The 19,541-nt window shown below is 41.8% G+C and overlaps 1 protein-coding gene and 1 long non-coding RNA gene across 2 annotated transcripts in view; one reads left to right on the top strand and one right to left on the bottom strand.

Annotated features, from left to right (window-relative positions):
- Positions 1-3,716: 3,716 nt before the first annotated feature.
- The window catches only part of FARSB (phenylalanyl-tRNA synthetase subunit beta), a 36,751-nt gene continuing 20,926 nt past the window's right edge, over positions 3,717-19,541 (bottom strand). Inside the window, exons 16-17 of the mRNA XM_065074102.1 lie at positions 18,875-19,027; positions 3,717-4,391 (exon numbers count right to left, since the gene is read on the bottom strand). Of these exons, the coding sequence (XP_064930174.1) occupies positions 4,240-4,391; positions 18,875-19,027 (305 nt within the window). The 3' untranslated portion in view covers positions 3,717-4,239. The remainder of the gene's footprint in view (positions 4,392-18,874; positions 19,028-19,541) is intronic.
- Positions 7,221-19,541, top strand: part of LOC110355131 (uncharacterized) — a 32,110-nt gene continuing 19,789 nt past the window's right edge. The window contains exon 1 of the long non-coding RNA XR_010474718.1: positions 7,221-7,371. This is a non-coding gene — a long non-coding RNA (uncharacterized LOC110355131). The remainder of the gene's footprint in view (positions 7,372-19,541) is intronic.

The following is a 19,541-nucleotide window of genomic DNA, read 5'->3' as shown; positions in this document are numbered from 1 at the left end:
GTGAGCCCCGATTGCTGCAGCATGTCTGGGCCACCAGGACCAGGCAAGGCTTTCAGCTGGGCTTCCTGTTGGGGCTGTGCTGTGGGATGTTCTCAGGACCACAACAGTTCCTGCAGGGCCAGGCTTGAGGAGGCAAGACCTCTGATAAGGTAAGACAAGCCACCCTTTCAGTGTTTCATTAACCTGAAGCACAAGGTTGTCCTGCAAACCTGTGTCTGTCTTTGCTGTCTTTGGAAATGCTCCCCACCTCTTCATTCCCATGGTTTGGGTGCTTCCACATCTCCAGTGTGATGGTAGAAAATGAGGTTTTGTGGCCTGCTTGCTGGTCATGTTCTGTACTCAGTAACACAAAGGCATCAGCTGAATCCTCTTGAGAATGTATGCTCATTTTACGAAGTAAAACACTGCTTTTGATGTGAACGGGGTAGGACATAATTTCCAGCTATGGATGCATCAGCTTTGAAGCCTGGGCTGTTGACTTCTCAGTCCTGCCCTGTAGAACCTGGTCCAGCACTCCAGCTCTCCATCCTGTGGCCTTCTTCAGCCAGAGGAGTGGTGCTGAGACAATCTTTTTCTAAATTTCCTTTGTTACGCTGCCAAGAGGGATGCAGCAGGCATCTCACTCTTAGCTTAGCCTGCTCTGCCTTCAGGCTGCCTCATCCTGAGGTGCTGGCTCTGCAAACTGTGTTCTGGGCACATGGTGCCCAACCAGGCTTCCTCCTGTCACAGGGCATCTGAATTTGCCTGTTTTCATTTTCCAGCAGTAATTTTGTCATGACCCCGCTCTCTTAATCCATCCAGGTTTCTATGTAAAACTGCAAGTAAGCATGCAGGCTGCTTTTCTGGGTGCTGGTGATTTAGTTTAGGGGATGGAAGAAAATGTTCTCAGTTTCAGTTTTAACCCTTCTAGTGCCTGCAGCAAACAGAAGTTAGGAAATGTGGGTACACCTCTCACCAGGATGGAAGTGCAGCTCGGCAGCAGGTGGGATCTGGCACATTTGCCAAAACCCACTGAAACGTGACCCTGATCTGCAGCCACCCAGCTCCTGCTCCCGCCCCAGCGCGGCGGGACCGTGCTCCTGCTGTGCCCGTGGCCGTGACCTGCTGCTGTCCCCGCTGCCACCCGCTCGCCCACCCTCGCGCAGGGCTCAGTTTCAGGGTCACTGGGCGGTCAGAGGTGTCGCATGTGCCTGGGGCCCAGATCCCCCCGCAGCCTCCTGGCTGCACCCCAGGCTTTGCTCCGCCTGTTCCATGCTCACCTGCCAAGCCCACATTGATTTAAATTGCAAGCAAGGATGCTACCAGCTGGAGATGGAAACAGGCCCAAGTGTCACCTTCACATAAACACCTGCAGGCAACAGTGACAGTGACCTGCAGGCACGGGGACCCGCGGCTGGAGCTGCAGCCAGGCTCTTGGCAATCGAGCTGTTCTGAAAAGCACCTTTGCAACTCGAAGGACAAACCCAGAAGTCAGTCCTTGTGTCCAGCTGAAATGAACCCAGCAGACACACGCATGTTAAAATGGGCTTTGACCTCTCTGTCACCAGCTCTCCTGCCTTTCGGGCTCATGCTGAGGTCCCGAGTGATGACCCAGCACCCACAGCCAGCAGGAGCAGGCCAAAAGTAATTCATAATTGGGGACCGCTAGTGAAAAATCCAACTTCCAACTCTTCCTTAAATACTCAGGGTTAAAGAAATGTTCAAAAATTGCTCAAAGGTCAGCACCATCAGCAGGCAATATTTTCTTTGCCAGAGACCATTACTACAGCAAAGAGTAAAGCAAAAGAGCAATGTTGCTGGTGGCTCTCTCTAGCACAAAGATGTGTGTTAGATACCTTGATTATTGAATACAGCTATGAGCAAGCTGTAAATATCAGATAATTGGTTTGGGGCTATGAAAGACAACACTCTGCAATAAATCTGCTAGATTAGTATGAAGTGTCCCACTCATCAGGATTCACAGCTAATCCTGAGCACAGCACTACAGCAAAGCTTGAATTTCAGAGCTACAGCAGCCTCTGCGAGGCTGCTGGCACCGCGTCTGGCTGCAACAGGGGTCGGTGGCTCTGAAGAGGCTTTTTAACCTTCCTCTCGATTCTCATCCTCGACTTATAGCAAGTAATGCTACTTTCCCAGGACGGAGCTGACGTCTCGTTTGTGGAGCACTTAGCTACTGGCATATGGGCAAATGGTATGAAAAAGGAGGAGAAGTGATCCCAAAAAGGCTTGCAACATACACCACTGCAGCTCAAGCCATTAGTCCCAGTCTAATCTACTCTTTACACTCAAAGGACAGTAAATTCACAAGAAGACTAGGACACCCAAAGAGTCAGAAAATCTTGTGTAGAGAAATATATTTAGTGCATGCAAATATGGCTGTACTCAGCTGAAATGCAAATCTGCCTTATTGTCGTCCTAATCCCCATGCATGACACACTAATAAACAGGGGGGTTTAATACTTACCATCTGTGTTACAGATTGCTTCCCACACTGCGAGCTTGCTTGGTTACAGTTATGTAGGCATCATGGAGAGATATATCCTGCAAATGACAAGATGGCTAATCCCTTGGGAAGACTTTAAAATGTGAGCTGCAGTTTTCTCACTCTCTGTGGGCACTGGAGTCAGTCGTGCAACGTATGGCAACAGCTATATTCTCATTTCATGTCTGTCATGCAGAGATAATTAAAATCTACACGTCCATCTGAGGGGATCTGTAGGGCTTCCAGATGGGTAACTGTAGTGCATTTTTCATACTGGATTAACAGTTGCACCAAAAAGCCTTGCCTGTTGCCCTTCCACCTGTTGAGATTATGGACAGGGCTACCATTGAGAAGCCACCGTGGGCCCAGCGATAGGGTCTGTGCAGACGTGCAGCTCCTGTAACTATGAGCTGACCTCATGGACACCGTTGCACATCTCTCTCATCCGTGAGCTCGTCATTGCATCACCCTTCTCCAGCATCACACAGGTGTCCACCCCTGGATGGTCCCCGCCTGGGATCAGGGCCTGTCTGGCTCTCCCAACAGAAACGAACCACAGTGCATCGGCCCAACACAAAATCCTCGCTGTTGCCAGCCTGCAGCATTAGCGATGGCTATAATATTGCAAATGAGGGACAGACAGCTTTGTTAGTGAGCTGGCTAAGGGCCTGCTGAGGAGCACTGAGCTGGCCACCCACTCGGTGACGTGACAGCAGGAGGGATGTGTCAGGCATCGCCACGCGGGATGGGGGGTCTCGGTTCCCAGAAGCAGAGGCACAACGCCCCGGGCTGTGACGTACCTGCTGCCAGAAAAGCCACCCAGGCGAGCAGGCTGACACACGAGAGGGTCTCATGTGTTGCCAGTGGCAGGACTGCAAGAAGGCAAAAACAGCCCAAAAGCCGCATGTTCCCTGCTGCGCAGCTGGGTTCAGAAAGCCAGTGGTGGGGCTGGGCGAGCACAAGGACCACGCTGACTTCTGCAGACACACATGCCAGCCTCAGTCGGACAAAGGCTTTGATATTTTTCAGTTCCTCATGCAAAAGACCACTGGCATATGCTCTTAAATGAATTTCCCCAATTTGGCTTGGAGCTTCAGAAACCACTAGGCTTACATCAACCATGACAAGATTTAATTCCACCCCCTCCCCTTTCTGAATTTAGAATGATAAAGGATCAACAGTTATGTCTGGAGTAGGGAAGCAGATATTACACACATCTTGCTTACTAAATAGCTCTGGTTTTCATGAAACAAGTTTATTTTCCTCCCCCAGCCATTGATGAGCACATGACAACCGTACAGAATAAAAGCTCAACTCCTTAGTTCTGCTCACATTCACTCAACATTTGCTCTAATCAATTATCTTATTTCATGCAATAAGAAAAGAATGAGATTCCTGTTATGCAGCCATAATCAGTTACAGTATGAAGCTGTGTCTGTGGAACATTTCTGATTTTGAAAACTAATCATGTGCTCTGCCATTACATTTCTCTTGTAGAACACCGGGCTTTTACCCAACTTGTTTCTTTCCTCCCCATGCCCTTTAAAAATACTGAGGGCACAGTCTAGTCTGGGATGCCACATTCTTACTAGGTAGCCAAATTGCGCTGTAAGGAACATTTATCCAGGGAGCCAGGCTGTTTTTCTAGTTTATTGGAAAATAAAAGCGTAAGCGGACATCCCCTGCAGAGAAAGACGGAGGAGCAGGGGGTGCTGCATGTGACAGCGAATGGCTGCAGGAGGATAAAAGTCCCGTCTTCACACGAAGGGCTCGATATTGATCTCTAGGGCAGAGCACGGCATGGTGAGCTCAAACTTGGTGATAACATCGGGGTGTAGGACTCCAAGTTTCCCAATGCTTTGACCTTTGGCAAAGATCTCAGCACAGCGACCAGGAAAGAAAGCAGAGCCTGTAAAGAAAGTGAGAGAAAAATCAATATTTCTCTGGGCTAAAGAAGTCAATAGGCATTTAACTTGGAGAACAAAGCTCTCAGTATTAAACCCTTTTCTGTGCTGAGATGCTAAGAAGCGGCTCTCACTTTCTCACATTAACAGTTGTCACGACTGATAGGGAATGAGGACACACTTTGAGTTAAAAATAAAATGTGAAGCCCAGAGAGCTGGCATTTTTCACACTCCAGCTGTTTTGACTATGTTAGTCCTGTAACAGAAATTAGCACAGGTAAGTCAGAGGAATACTGAAATGAAGAACTTTTGCAGGCTTTGGTTATTTAACACCTGAATGTTTCTTACCTTACTCCATTTAGAAAATAAAGCTTGCTGTCATCTAAGGGGTAAGTAAGCCCTTTGGCATCCTCTGCCTCCTGCTAAAGAACTGCAACTATTTCCTCATGGCAACTTACTCTACGGTTGCTTCAAATCCTACTCAAGGTTCAGGACCAGACCAGGATGTCTTACTGTGTTTACAAGGTGCTATTTAATCAAGGCAATAAAGGGCCAGATTAACCTCAAACCTCAGGAACGTCTTCATGACACTGATCACTGGTGGTCAGGCCCAGAGATACATTCTTCGTTATCTCCCCAGTGGAAATAGTTCATTTCAGAAGTGTCTCCTGTGAGGTTTGTAGTCATGACTTGCAGCTACAAGAGTAAGATCAGTAATTAGATCTTCTTCTTGTCCAACTCGCTGCAAGGGCAAATTAACTTCAATGTGTACCTCAATTTTGGCTGCCTTGTGAAATCTGACGGCAGTAGTAAATGATCACAGTAACATTATGTAAAGGCTGTTTCAAAAAGCATTCGGAATAAGTATCTTTTAAATCACCCCATTCCAGTTTTGGCTACAAGTGCAAACCAACTATGTACACTGGGCACACAAAAGTGACATTATGCAGCCCCTGGCTGTTTCTGGCACGTGACTCCAGCCATACAGACACTTGCCACTGCCAAGATGCACTATCCAAAACAAGTGTTAAAATAAAACTTGATGTAACAAATTTAGAAAACAAACAAATGTCACACATACAGATCACTCTGCAGATTGTGGGTGAAAACATAATCTAAAAATAAAGTACCCTTGTAGTTAGTGGTAAAGGCTTTCCTATTTCTGAATAAAGCTCGTATTGTACCATGGATGTGAGCAGCACACAATGAGACTCTTTTAGAAACTTGACTGTGAGCTTAAATTGGCACAAGAGCAAGAACCAAGCAGAAGTTAATAATGCTGGCATGATACCCTGCTAAAAAATTATAGGAAAAAAGAGCTTTGACAATATGGTTAGTTAAAAAGCTGTGAGTCTGATTTGTCTGTTCTTCTGAGTTGCCTTGTGTGTAGCCTTGGGAAAGTTCCTTTATCTTCTTGCACATCTAGACTCAATTATATCATGAGACTTAACTGTTTTCAAACTTGTTTTGGACATCTGGATGGGGTCTAAAATAATACTGCACCCAGTCAGTCTATCAAAGGCTGTTTCCAAGGTCTGTGGCGCTTCCTGATGTGTGAAACCACGTTATGTTTCTAGGCACACGAAATGCTCGGCTATCGGGGCATCACCAGCGGTCGGTTTCCAGTGAGAAGTTGGGCAGCAAGTGGACAGGTGATGGGGGTCTCAAAACCTTACCTGACCCTCACATCCACCACTACTGGTCTACTGTAGAAGGCTAACTTCAGCAGATGTTGCCTGGCATGTAACTAAATAAGATGCATTTGTGATAAATTTTGAGAACTGATGGGAATGCATGACACATTATATTGGAAAGTATGAAATGGCTTAATGCTTAGGGCACACAGTGTTATGTTAGCTAGAATCTTAACGCCAATAAAATTTATCCCCTCTTTCCATGAGCCGACAGCACAGCTTCACATAACAAGTGAACTGAAGCAGCGAGTCACAGCGGCAGGGAGGTGGTGGCCGTCACCGGGACAGGGGGACGTGCTGCTGCTTTGGCTGAAGCCCTGACCGTGAGACCATACATTCCCTGTGGTGCTGGATATACCACTCCAGGCTGCGCATTAGGCACTCAGCCACATTTTTCATCTCATATGCAGCAACCAGTGCTGGACCATGATGTTCTTTATTTTACTTTGCGCATCCTTGCAGGTGAAGAGGCAAATACATGATGAATATCAAGGGGCAACAGTTGGCTCCCCACAGTGCAGGAAGCAGGGCCCTCAAATCACATCCCCATTTCCAGTTAGACTAACCCTGAAATGCTGGTTATTTCCCAGTGCACTCACTAGCATGCATGGTGCTGTGCAGGCATGGCACTGGCAGGTGTTATTCCATGACTGGAAGAGATCAGATAATAAGCAAATAAAAATGAAATAACCTGTTAAAAGCTTTAGGGGTCCCATCCATTCAGCCAACACTTAGCTATTGCACCAAAGAAACATAAGCTGAAGAATAGGTTTACAGAGAGTTTATGAACTCTAGTTAAAATAAGGAAACTATTATTATGATAATTGGCTGCACTATGAAATGCTCAAAGTGTATTCCTGCCTGGAAATGGGCCCCCGGACTGCACCCCACAGGTGCACCCCTCCCTTTGACCTCACACGGTAAGGGAAGGAGGTTGGCTCATGCCTGAGACTGGGTGGTGTTGGTCTGTGTGTCTCTGCCAGGGCACCAGAATTTGATGTAAATATAAACTTCAGATTAAGAAAAATCAGACATCGGAAGGGAAGCACATAAAGAAAGACAAAACTCAGAAGAAACATGAAAAATTGGAGAAGGGGGGTGGGGGGAAGAAATGAGCATGTTGTAGCTGGGGGGAGCGCTTTGACTGAGGGACAAACCATGACTAGAAAAGGAGACCTGAGCTGGAAGAACCTCAGTGTGTTGAGGACAACCATGGGTTGCAGGAGGACCTGAGCAACCCACAGAGCAGGACAGCAAACGGAGGACTTGCCAACATTACTGGGAAACAAAGGTAAGCATTCTTTTTTCCTGATTTGCATGTTTCTTGTATTATCTAGCAAATAGCAATGGTGTTATACATTTCTAGCAGTGCATATGTTATGGACTGGACTATCATGTCAATTCCTGAAGTAAATTATAAAACTCCAGACTGAGAATCGAGGCTGTATGAAAGACATGTGCTTATGCTACTTGCATGTGTGGGGAATCAGCAAAAAATACAAACACTGTTATCTCATTTGAATGAATTGCACCATAAACCGAAGCCCTGCACTCTTAAGCTTCAATTAAGTCTTGATGCCAAAAGAAGTGCAAAGGGCACCTTCACTGAAAAGTCAGCAGCTGTGACCTCAGCTTTTGAGCAGGAGTTAAAAGTTGACAGTGGAGTTTGTCCTGCCTGTGTATGTAATATCCTCAAGAAGGGTATGGTGGTGAAGAGCATGGTCTTCCTGGAGAGAGCCTGTGGTAGTCAGGGAGCCACCAACCCACCCCTGGAGGCACCGTTAGCAGCAGGTGTGCTAGGAAGGGGCTGCATTTGCTGCTGGTGTAATTATACTGAAAGGCCGCTTTTCTAGGTCTGGTTGGTTTACTATCAGCTACAGTGAGAGCCAAAATTCATTTCAGAATTGTAGTTTACTCTACCTTCCATTTTAAGGATAACATATTTATTACTGCTGATATATTTAATCCTTTCTGCTGTGCACACAAATAGTATCTCATAAACTTCACCTCGAAATGTAGTCAGAGATTGTGTTGTCCTTGCTGATAGAGACCTACATAACGCCAGAGGAAGCCAGAATGTCTAGCGATGGAAATCCACCTCCCAATGTGTCAATGTTATAACTGGTAGTTATGAGAAGGGGTGGGGTGAAATACAATATGCGTTTGTGAAGGAGACGCTGAAGCCAGCCATGTCCTGTGCTGATATACTACAGGCGAGTGAAAGACAAAAGCTACTTCTCATGGCTGCAAGTAAGAATTTAATTTCCAGTGTTCAGTGATGTAGAAATAATATCTCTAATTAAAGCTTCTGTAGCATGTCTTCAAAATCTGTAATTGCCTCTCTGTAGTCAGGCAATGGGGCCACTTTGATTGCTTTGGGCTAATTCTTTGGCCAATAATCCAATAGAGCATGTAGTCTTTAGCACGTTTTCTGGCTAATTGACCCTCAAAGAGCTCAAAGGTCCCTGCACTCTTTGTTGTCAAACACCTTGCACAGTTTCTTTCCTCTGCCTTACTCTCCCTCCTTTTCAAAGAGAAATAGATTAAAGCAGTATTATAGCCATACAGTTGCACTAAGCCTTCAAACCCACTTGTTTGTTCCTATAATTTGAAGGAACATCGGAAGCTGAAGCTTAAGAAGGTAATAGAGCAGAGCTCAGTTGGCCTCAAGTCTTTCATCTTAATTCTCCATCCCCTCAGTCACTCCAGCTGCCCTTTCACTACCCCACCCTGACTCACCTGGGCAAGTATTTTACCTGTGCTACACTGGATGGAATTTAGTGTTGTGGGGCTGGATGCTGTTTTTCTTTTTAGGATCAGGTTCTTCACACTTCTCACTAATTCCTTCTTTTGGCAGATGGGCTCAAATGCAAAGTTACAGGACACTGTCAGACCAGTCAGTATTTTAAAAGGCAGCTGCCTTTTCTTGCCCATGCATGCAGCGCAGTCAGGCTCCCACAACCTTATGCAAAGCAACAGCAACCTCAAAATCGTATCTTGTTATGAGATGCTTCAGCTATCTTTTAAAATCACAGACATCTCAAATTTTGCATGATTTTTGGAACATATGGACAGACCAACTGCTTGTTTGAATTGGATGTTGTCAGCAGTTCTTTGCCCGTACACTGTTATGTCCAGAAAACCCACACTTGGGGATCAGTGGGATATTTATTGACATTAGCTTCCTGGTTTGTAACTCCTGAATACAGCTGTGCCAGAACAACCTCCACTCCCCAGACCACACCCAACTGTAATGACGTGTCAGGAAATTTAAATCAGTACAGTCAAATTTAAGGTAAGCTCCTTAGGATTTATCCCCAATATCTTCCTTTTTCTATCTAAATTTCTGTCATATTTAATTCTGATTTCTTCCTATGCTTTTTCAAATGCCTCCACATACAGGGCATAGCAGCAGAGGGTAAAGGGATAATCAATTATTTACCTGCACTGGCACAATGGATATTCAAAACCAGAGTTGAATGTAAGCGTCCTTGTGCAGACAGTGAGGCTGGCGGATGTGGAGAATCATCCACAGATTTGCAGTGGTCAGTCAATTAATCATCTTCTCGTGTTACAACTAAGTCAATGGCTGCAGTTTTATTGACTTGTATCTTGGGGAGGTTGTGAGGAAAAACTAAGCTGTCCATTTTAAGAACCCTCACACACAACTCTACAGCTGAATATATACTATTCTGTATTTGACTATATTTAAGACTATTTAGGGATCAATGATACTGTTTTACAAATACAAACTTACTATAAATAGTGTGGAAATAATCATAATACTGCTTGGGTCCAGACGGAACTGTTGTTAGTCATGTTCGAGTTGCAGTGATAAGCTGGGGACTGCTGTAACTAGCAATCCTTTCCTTCGTTTCCCTTGAGGACAGAGACCAACATGGCCTTTTAGGCTAGATTTATTTTTTAGTCTTGCTGAGGATGTCCCGGGAGCTTTAACAGATGTTTGGTGTTGCTGGATGTCAGGAAGCAGTTCATGAATGTAACAGGTTTGGAGTTCCTCTTCATTCACCTGTGTTATTCTCAGGATTACAGTAGCGTCAGATACTTAAGATTATTTGGGTAAAATTGCTGTGTTCCTGCCTTCCCTAATGGAAGGTAATACTTGGGAGGATGCTGAGGCTAGGGAGAGTAGACATTCTGGGTCACTGATCTGGATAACAGGATTTCATGTATTCAGTGTCGGAGTATCGGGGTGGCTGCTTAAATAATGCATACAGAAAAACTTGTCTTGAGTGGGAAACTTAGGAAAAAAATTATCACATTTCATGTATTTTTCTGGAAATCAGTATTTGTGTCTAAAGCTCAATAAATTTGCATCTGTGTGGCAGGTGTGAGAAACAGCAACTCTACACTAGAGTTTAGCTGCACTGCAGAGTTACTATTCCACAGCTAATCTTTTTTTGGGCCAGTCTTATCTGATTTATCAGACTTATCTGAAATGTTATACTCTGTCCTGTCTAGGAGTCACAAAACTAAGCTGATATTGTGTCACAGCTATTTATAAAATGAGAGAATTCCTAATCCCAAATAAAGCTTTTTTCTTTTTAAGATATCTTGCTAGTTAATTTGAGCTAGAGAACACAAAGTTTTGAATACTAAAACACTTAATGTCTTTCTGTTCCATTACTGTTTTTATCCCTCTTTAAAGAGCTAAAGGAATAATTAATCCTTGCAAACATCAGAGTTTGTCAGAAACTAGGAAAAAACAGACCATATTCTTTATGGTAGGGGATATAACATACTCTGTACACGCAGTAAGGCAGCAAACTTTAGCTTTCAGGCTCTGCTTTCATACAAGCATTAGAGAACAACAAGAACCCGCACTAAATCGATCTGCAAGTCTACCTTAGTATGTCACGCTTAGTTTGCATGTTGTTTACTCACTCCATGTCCCAGACCAAGGCGTCCTCCCCTCCCAGTGACTTGACGTTACTTGCCAGGACAGATAACACACACCTGATGTTGTGCTTTCCCAGCTACCGCATTTCATGCCTTTTAGAAAAATACCTGACAAACTAGCACGGAATAATACATAATTAAATGATGAATCTCAGCAGCCACTGCAACTGTTAATCACACACTGTTAGCAGCTCTGATTCCTGTTGCAAACTGGTGCCTTGTGGCTGATTCTGCAGCACTGGTAACAGAAATGCCCCAACTGGCCAAGCGGGAGCCAGCCCGGACCAGAAGCAATAGTGGCTCTAAAACCAATATGCTGCTCTGCTTCTGGACCCAAACAACATGGTTCTGTGCCAGCGCATGTACTAGGTTGAGTCTGCACCTTTTCTTTTTTATCTATGGCCTTCTAATACATACACAACAAAGAAAAGTAAAAGGTAAACTCATGTCCTCCACCACAGGCAACAGAAATACTAATCTTAGGATCCTGCATTCATCTTGATCTAAATGTTTGAGCCAAAATCTTGTAAATTCCTGTTTAAAATTCAATTGCATAAATAAATATTAGAAAATGTATGTAAGATTAAATTTGAAGGACTGCCTCTCTGCCTCCATATCACAGTTCAAGAATTAAAACAGATCAGAGAACTGCTGAACCATGAGCTATATATTCAACACGATCACAACTGATAGCATGAATATGGTAGTGCAAATGAAAGCATAAAGATGCTTAGTTGGTCTCTGGCCATAGCGAGTGTGCAGAGGTGAAAACAGAGCCAAAGGATGAAACGTAGCACTTGAGCAGAGCAGCGGTGCAGGCAGACCCGCACCCTGGCCCTCACCGCTCCCATCGCTGCCCCTGTCCGGAGATACGACATATGCAATTTGCTGCTGGCTTGGACAAATCATCTCTTTGCTAAAGAAGCCTTTGCGACATGGAAAATATAGTTTAAGAAATAATTTTCTATTTTAAAATGTAAGAGACAGAAAGAATGGAAATGACCTAATTCTATGTTATGTAATGTCAGCTGTGCCAGACGCTTAAAACTGTTGATGCAAGGAAGATTTTTATCTGTTAGATTTATGATGTATGATTAAAAAAGATAGTTGCCTTTGGAGTGGGAAAATAATTAAACTCTGAAGAGGCCTCCCCAGCAAAGGAACAGCAGAAGAGCAAAGATTTAATGTCAGTGAGAAGAAATGAATGCCCTGAGCTTACGAACGCAAATGCTGATGTTTTAGATGGTTCTGGTAGTAGAAAAAAACTGGTAGAAAATGAAAAGTTTGTTAGGAGAAATGCTGCTAGTTCTTGGAGCATCCCTAATCTGTCAGAATAAAATGCGATGGGAAGAAAAACATCGTAATCTTGACTAGTTAGTGCTTGCAAAAAAAGAAGATGGCCTGTGTCAAGTTGACTTGACACCCTTCCCCAGACACTTTTGCAGTTACCACAGATTTATCCTCCCACGGTTATACTAAAGGAAACCTATTTCTGAACCAATTCAGAAGAGTTTCTCATCTGGAATAAGATTCTGAATTTGAGAAACAAATATAATCTTTGTTCTCCCATTGAACTTCTCCATTTCATATATGGGGAAAAAACATGTCAAACATAATTTGGTGATGAAGGTTTAAAAGGCTCAGAAGTCTAAGCCTGTCCAACCTTCTATTGTCCTGTGCAGTGCTAAAGTAATGTGCTTTTCCTCTACCTGAGACACCTTTTTTTGGGCAGGGGGGATAAGGTTTGTGCAAACATATTATATTTGAAGGGTATTGGGAAGAAACTTTCAGATGAAGAGCTGAAATGACCACAGGAATAGAAAAAGCCCTCCTCAAACTCACTTCTGATAGGCTCTTTTTTCATAGTAGAATCAGCTGTATAACACAGAACTAATGAAATGAGACTGATTTCCAGAAACAAACGATGGGTTTTTTCATAAACTGTGTCAGTGTCACTCATCGTAACTGCATCACGTGCACGACAGCTCTGAGGTGTCCTGCCCTACAGCATGCTGTCCAATCTGGATAAATCAGGTTTATCTGGGGAAACTCCAGACACTGTAGACTCCCACTTTGGCTAATCAAGTAGTATAAGCAACTCGCTTGGTTCATGTCTTGTCAGGTACTTTCCTGGGTGTTAAAATGGTTACAACCAAATTTGATGCATCAACACTGGTGTGGGAGGATACCTGATATGACAGAAATAAACTTGGTCTAAGTTTGTAGGGATTTAGTTCCTATAAATCTGGAGTTCTGTATTTGTAGGAAGTAAATAAAGAGGAGAGATAATAAATGATTAAAGGGACATTGAGCAGCCACATCCATTTTATTAGATAATTTAATTTCATTTTGAGTTGTTAGAACTGTAGTTCTTCACTCAAACTAAGCTCCCCTGATGCTGCAGGGAAAATTGCTGAAGAGAAAAGGATGAGAAATTAATTAGAAGTTCATTACATCTCAAAGTAGTGGCCAACACTGGGAAAGCCACAAGACCTGGTGACAAACATCTGATTTTGCAAAATGACTTGTAACTAAGCTGTTGTAACGATAGTGCTGGAACTACTGAAATTCCTTGCAGAATTACGGTAATACATTTAAAAGTACTAAAATCAGTCAGATTTAATAAAACTGTCCTTGCCTTTTAATGTTGTTAATTAACGAAACTGACTGGGAGGAACTAAACAGAAAAATAGGAGTGGAAGGTCTTCAAGAACAATTTATTTGATAAACGAGGAGTACTAGTTTCACAACAAAACTGGGAAGATTTTTGGCTCAAACCCTATCCATACTTAGCACTGAAGTGAAAGTGAACAATTCTGAAAAATCAGAAAAGCTATGTACAGAGAAATAAATTGCACTTTGTGAAATGTGATTAATAACAGTGCCTGAAAATTCATGAAGGAACTGAATAAATTAAGAAAGATTAATGACGCATAACAAAAACAGCACTAGAAAAATTTTTAAGAATATTGGAAACAAATTGTAGGTAGTAACACTTTAAGGAGACTCATTCAACTCCCTATGTGAGAGAAATGTATACATTCTTAATAAATATTTATTTTCATCATGGCAAATAGGTTATTCTTGAGTATAATAAGGTGCCTTCCAGTGCATTGGAAAAAAAAATTCAGAATTAACAATGTGGTTACATCCACTGGGACGAGGCTGCTTCCGACATGCTGGGAGCCTTAGGCACCAGAATTACGGTGCAATTCTCAAAGCAAATATCCCACCTGCTGCTGTTAACTTATAGTAACAACCCTGGCAGTTCTGCAATGCTAGAAAAATGTCCATGTGGTGCCAGCATTCCAAGGTGGATGATCTAAATTGATTCTGGGTGAGAAAAAAATAATATTTGGGAATTGGCAAATGTGAAATTCAGAGGACCTGAATACAGTCAATTAGCAGCTGATATGTTTTTATTGAAAATAGATGTTATCAAACAAATCTTACTATAGTCTTTCAAATTACAAGCTTGGTAGATAAATACAATGACAAGGATGCAATATCCTCTATAAAGTATGTATTTGCAAATGCCAATTAAATGCATTAAGAATTGACTGTTATCTTCTGGTATGTCACAAATTATATTTGGAGACTTCATCGTAAAACTGGCACATTTCCTTTAGCTATCTATGAGTAAATACACAATTCTCGACATCCATGAACAATGCAATGGCTGCCAAGACAGGCAACTGAAAGGCCAGGATTGCCATTAGGAGCAATCAGGCTACAGTTCATTAAAATAAAACAGGTATTAATAATGCCAAGTTCAACCTGGGTACTAAACGTCTGTGCGTATTAGTCTCCCAGTTTAAACTGATCTCCAGAGGTAGATGCTGCGGTTCAGCTCTATCCATGTTAACTCGGAATTAGTCCCAGACTTCCCTCCTCTTGTGGACTGAGGTTAACTTTAAAAGAAGATTTAGACTGTGGCTTGTTGTATAATTATTATTATAAGAGCAAATGTTTATTGATGTTCTTAGTTATGGAGATAACTATTACACCCCTAATTTCACAGCTAAACCTTACTAAATGAGAAGCTATTACTATGATTTACTGTGGAATTAAAATTTTCTACACTTTACCACACCTTTCATTTAATTAAATAAGGGCAGTAAAAAGAAGGGAGTGCAAATTGTCTTCTTTTTTTTTTGAAAGACAACTGTCAATTACTGAAGGAAGTCAGACTTGGTACCTTTTATTAGGTACACGTTTACATTGAACACAAACAAGCTGACTTCTCAGCCTCACTAAGTTGTTGATTACCCTAAAAGAATGAGTGGCACAAACATTTACTTAAAGCAAAAAAATATATAAGAATCCAAGTTAGGTGAAATTCACAAGAACCAATACTGTCAGTATCTACTAAGCCTTTTTTCACTCTTTTTAGCCTAAGACAGACTTTACGGTGTACCCAAATCCCATTATTAACATCGCTTCCTGTGATCATGGTCCTGAGTTCTGGAAGAAAGTCATTTTGGATGGCCAGCCAGAGGCACGAGGTGACCAAAATGTTGCAGAAGCTCTACCCATTCCTGCAGAGATTAACACTTCAATACCTTCCAGTATACCTGTCAGAATGCCTCTAGTTTTCAATTCAAGGGAACTAAAACTAATGAAAGTGCACTAAAAAATAATTTTATTACTCGACAACATATGATCAAATATGTGGGCTCTTTCTAGCCATATTCTTATTGTTTAAAAAGTTTGATTTTATTTTGTTTACCTTCTAATCATACACATCCATACTGATCTTTAGATCTGATTAAGGGTATGGAGCCGGCTAAAACAATAATTTTTTGCAAAAATGTTTATTATGGAGCATGCAGAAATTTGAGGATTGATGCAATAATTGTATTCTTTTCAATTTACATTGGATTAGGGATGCCTATGCTATAAAACAAAGAAAAAACCAAAATGCTTTTCTAGGCCAGTAACTGTAGAATTTATTAACATCTCAAAAGGTCCATTCTGTGTATTTGAAAACAATGGGTAGTATTTTGGAATTCTGTCTTTAAAACTTTCTAATTCTTTATATTTATTGGTAATAATATGAAAAAAAAAGGTTCCATTAGTAACTTTAAGAAACTGAAAAGCCTTGAGTGCTAAATGTACGCTGAAGTCCTTAAATTCAGTCACTCAGCCCCCTCTCTTCCTCAGGGCTGCTCTGAATAGCTCTTCTCCATTTATTACCTAGCTCAGATTACAGCAAAGCGTAGTGCAAAGGCCAGGGGAACATCACAATTTCACCCATATTTTCTCTCATCTGTACTTTTTTCACAGGTGTTGCTATAAAGGCAGAAAGGCTCTGACCTTAAGGTCAAATCACAGAGCACTTGGGTGTTGGTAGAACAGAAGGAGCTTAAATAACCGTGATTTGCACATATGGACCAAGTATGGCTATACTACAGGCATTTTGATTTTCAAAGTGAATTTGCAAGAGTCAAATAGGTGCCCGATACATCTCTATCTAATTCTTTGTTGCTCATTTAAAATGTGAGTTTCTTTTGTGTGTGTGGGTTTTTTTTTGGGGGGGGGGTGGGTTTTGTTTGGTTGTGTTTTTTTTCTTCCTGTATTGTTTTCCAGTAATCACTAGAACTATTTTAATCAGTTATACAAGGAATAAAAAAAAAGACTGGACTAAAACCCCACTTTTGCACTGTGTTTCTCACTAGTCTCAAGTTTTGCTTAACATCACATTCAGAAGTATCCAGGATCTTTCCAAATCAGAGGATAAACCCATTTCTCACTGTACAAATTTTAATTTGGCACAGGCAATAAAAGAGCATGCTCCATCAAGATGCATCTAAAAATCCATGCCGTATGTAACAGCCTGGTTTAAGGCTTCTGAAGTAACATACACTGTTCTTCCGGATTATTTAATTAAGCTGCAGTCTCTGAAGATGTTACAAGATGTATTTTTTTCATTTAGCAATTGACCTTACTCTATAATTTCTTGCTCACACATGCTTAACTGACAGATTGCAAAGCAAGTGTTAAAAAAAATCCCCCAAGCTACTTTGATTTTCCAACCATCTCTGCAGTCAAGGTCTTTTAAGCAAGCTGGTGCAGTGACACTGCATTTGCTGCAGCCCTCGAGTATCAGCCGCCTGCAGTGTCACCAAGGTTAAATTCCAATGTCAGGAGAACTGCAAGGAATCTATGCGCCACTTCAGGAGAGTTTCTGAATCACTGATGAAACAGGAAGTAGTATGCACTTGTTTTTTTTTTTTCTATAGCCAAAACCCACAAACTGCTTGTAATATATTGCATATGACAAGGCATAATCCATCCTTTACACTAAATGCATTGTGGAGTAATGTCATGGGAATGCGGGGATTTTGAATGGGCATTACAAATCCCACGGCATCAGGAATACTCAACAGCATTAGTATATAGAAATAACTTCTCCACTGTGTTAGGATTATTGATTGATTTTTTTCCAGTTTCTTGGAGCCAGCCAATCATTGAAATACTACTGTACAAAATATAAAACACTTGCAAATATTTTCAGTACTAAAGCAAACACTTTATCTATTCAAAAAGAAGCAACTGAAGGGTTTTGAAAAGGGAACTAACACTTTGGTGTGACTGCAATGAGAGCTGAGCATGCAGCCCCTAGATCTTCTAACCAGCCTCTCTCCCCATTCCAAATCAAGAGCTTTGTGATTACCTCTTCTGTGCTTGGTAGAACTAGAGCAGGAGGTACAATCATTTCAACACTTCTCTGGTCAAACTGGGAATCCTGTTAACAATATTCTAATAAACCCTTTCAAAGTCTGCCTAAACAATACTGAGCAAAATACTACTTTGACACTTTCTTGTTTTTTGACAAAGTGACATGTGCATTAAAGTGCCAGGAGGCTGCTTAGTCAGAGGGTTATGTTTGGCATCTTGGCAGCACTCTGTGCAACAGGGAGACATCTAACCATTTTTCATTAAAGTTCTATGAATAGACAAGCTTGGTCAGGGACTCTGTCAGTGATGCTTGTTCCAGCATGTGCAGAATGGAGGTGCTTCTTCAAGCTGAGACAACTTGAGTCAATGTCTCGTATCTCTGAACGCCAATGCATGACATAAAAGTAGAATCATAGCTGCTACCCCTGCAGTCTTGCTATTCTATACTGTATTTACTACACTTCTATTTGAGGTAGCAGTACAGATTAGTTGCTGATGCTGCTCTCTTGCATCAGCCTACGCTCTCTCCATGAAGTAATGGGGTCAACCCGCTTGCTTTCTCTCTTTCATGCGTATGCACATACACAGAGGAGATTTTGCACTTAAGGATGGTATTTTTAATTCATGTGCAGCTTGCCCTGTATGGAGGAGGAACAGGGCTGTTATACAACTACTTGTCTAAGCAGCAGGTTCAAACTTAGAGGCAGCAGCTCCTTGAAGAAAAGATATATAAGGCATATATCTTCATATGAACATTCGTATAAATAAAAGCTGTAGATAAAGCTTTAAACTAAAAGATTAGGTGTAAGAAGTTGTCTTTTCCAGGCATTGTTAGCCAAAGATAATACAGTGGGTATCTGGCATATTCATCAATTCAGTGAATTCCTACCTACACTAACAATCGGGGGATTAATTAATTATAAACAATCCATGAGGCTCATGGCATACACTTTACTATAAGTCTCCCTAAAAAGCTGCCAACTTGTAATTTATATAAAAATAGTCAGAATAGCTCACAGAAAGACAGCAATCCCATTTTCCATCAGTGAATGCAGTTAATGCCTTTTCACTTACACCACAGTATGGTAGCACATAAATAGTATTAATTCTTAATGCATGTTGCTGAGATCAACCAGAGAATTGCCTCAGGTTGTAGGGGAATATTTGAGCTGTACACTGCAGCTCTGTCTTACCTTCAGCTGCCTTGATCGTGTAGCCATTCTCTTCATTTGGTGGTACTTCCAGAAGCTGCATGACCCTGTCCAGCAAACCATGGATAATCTCAAACCCAGGGCTCTTGTTGTAATAAACTGCACAGAAATGCCTGTAGTTTCTTGCACCTACATCTGAAGAAGAAGGAAACAATTATGTTATGTGGGAAACTATCACACTTTCAACCTTGCCTTTTGCATCAGTTTTCTTCTGCAGTACAGTGAGGCATCTGCGGCTGACAGGAGAAATGAGCATGTAAAACGGCTTCGCTGACACACCTGTCACAATCTGAGGAAATGATGGGATTTCTTTAACCCACTGGGCTCTCACAGTCAGAAATGTAGAGAAAGATTTAAAGCATCCTGTGCCTTGGGCAGGAAACAAAGTTGTTAAATACAAGAATCTTCTACACAGTGACAGGTACTCGGTGAGTGTTCCCTGAAATGTTAATATCTGCCACATAAGAAATTAGAGATTTCTTTTTAAACTAAATTTACATCTTGTTCCTTTGCTCCAACTAACCATTTAGTAACAAAAAAAATCTTATCAAAAATTAAACATGAAAACATTTACCAAGTGGCTAGAAAGAAATACACAGATTAAAAAGGACTTCAAAATACAGGAGCAAGAGCCTACACAAGATGTAAG

The sequence above is a fragment of the Columba livia genome, chromosome 9 (genome assembly GCF_036013475.1).
Source record: "Columba livia isolate bColLiv1 breed racing homer chromosome 9, bColLiv1.pat.W.v2, whole genome shotgun sequence".
Taxonomy (NCBI): domain Eukaryota; kingdom Metazoa; phylum Chordata; class Aves; order Columbiformes; family Columbidae; genus Columba; species Columba livia.
The sequence above is the reverse complement of the archived record's forward strand: the minus strand, read 5'-3'. Positions and strand labels throughout refer to the sequence as shown.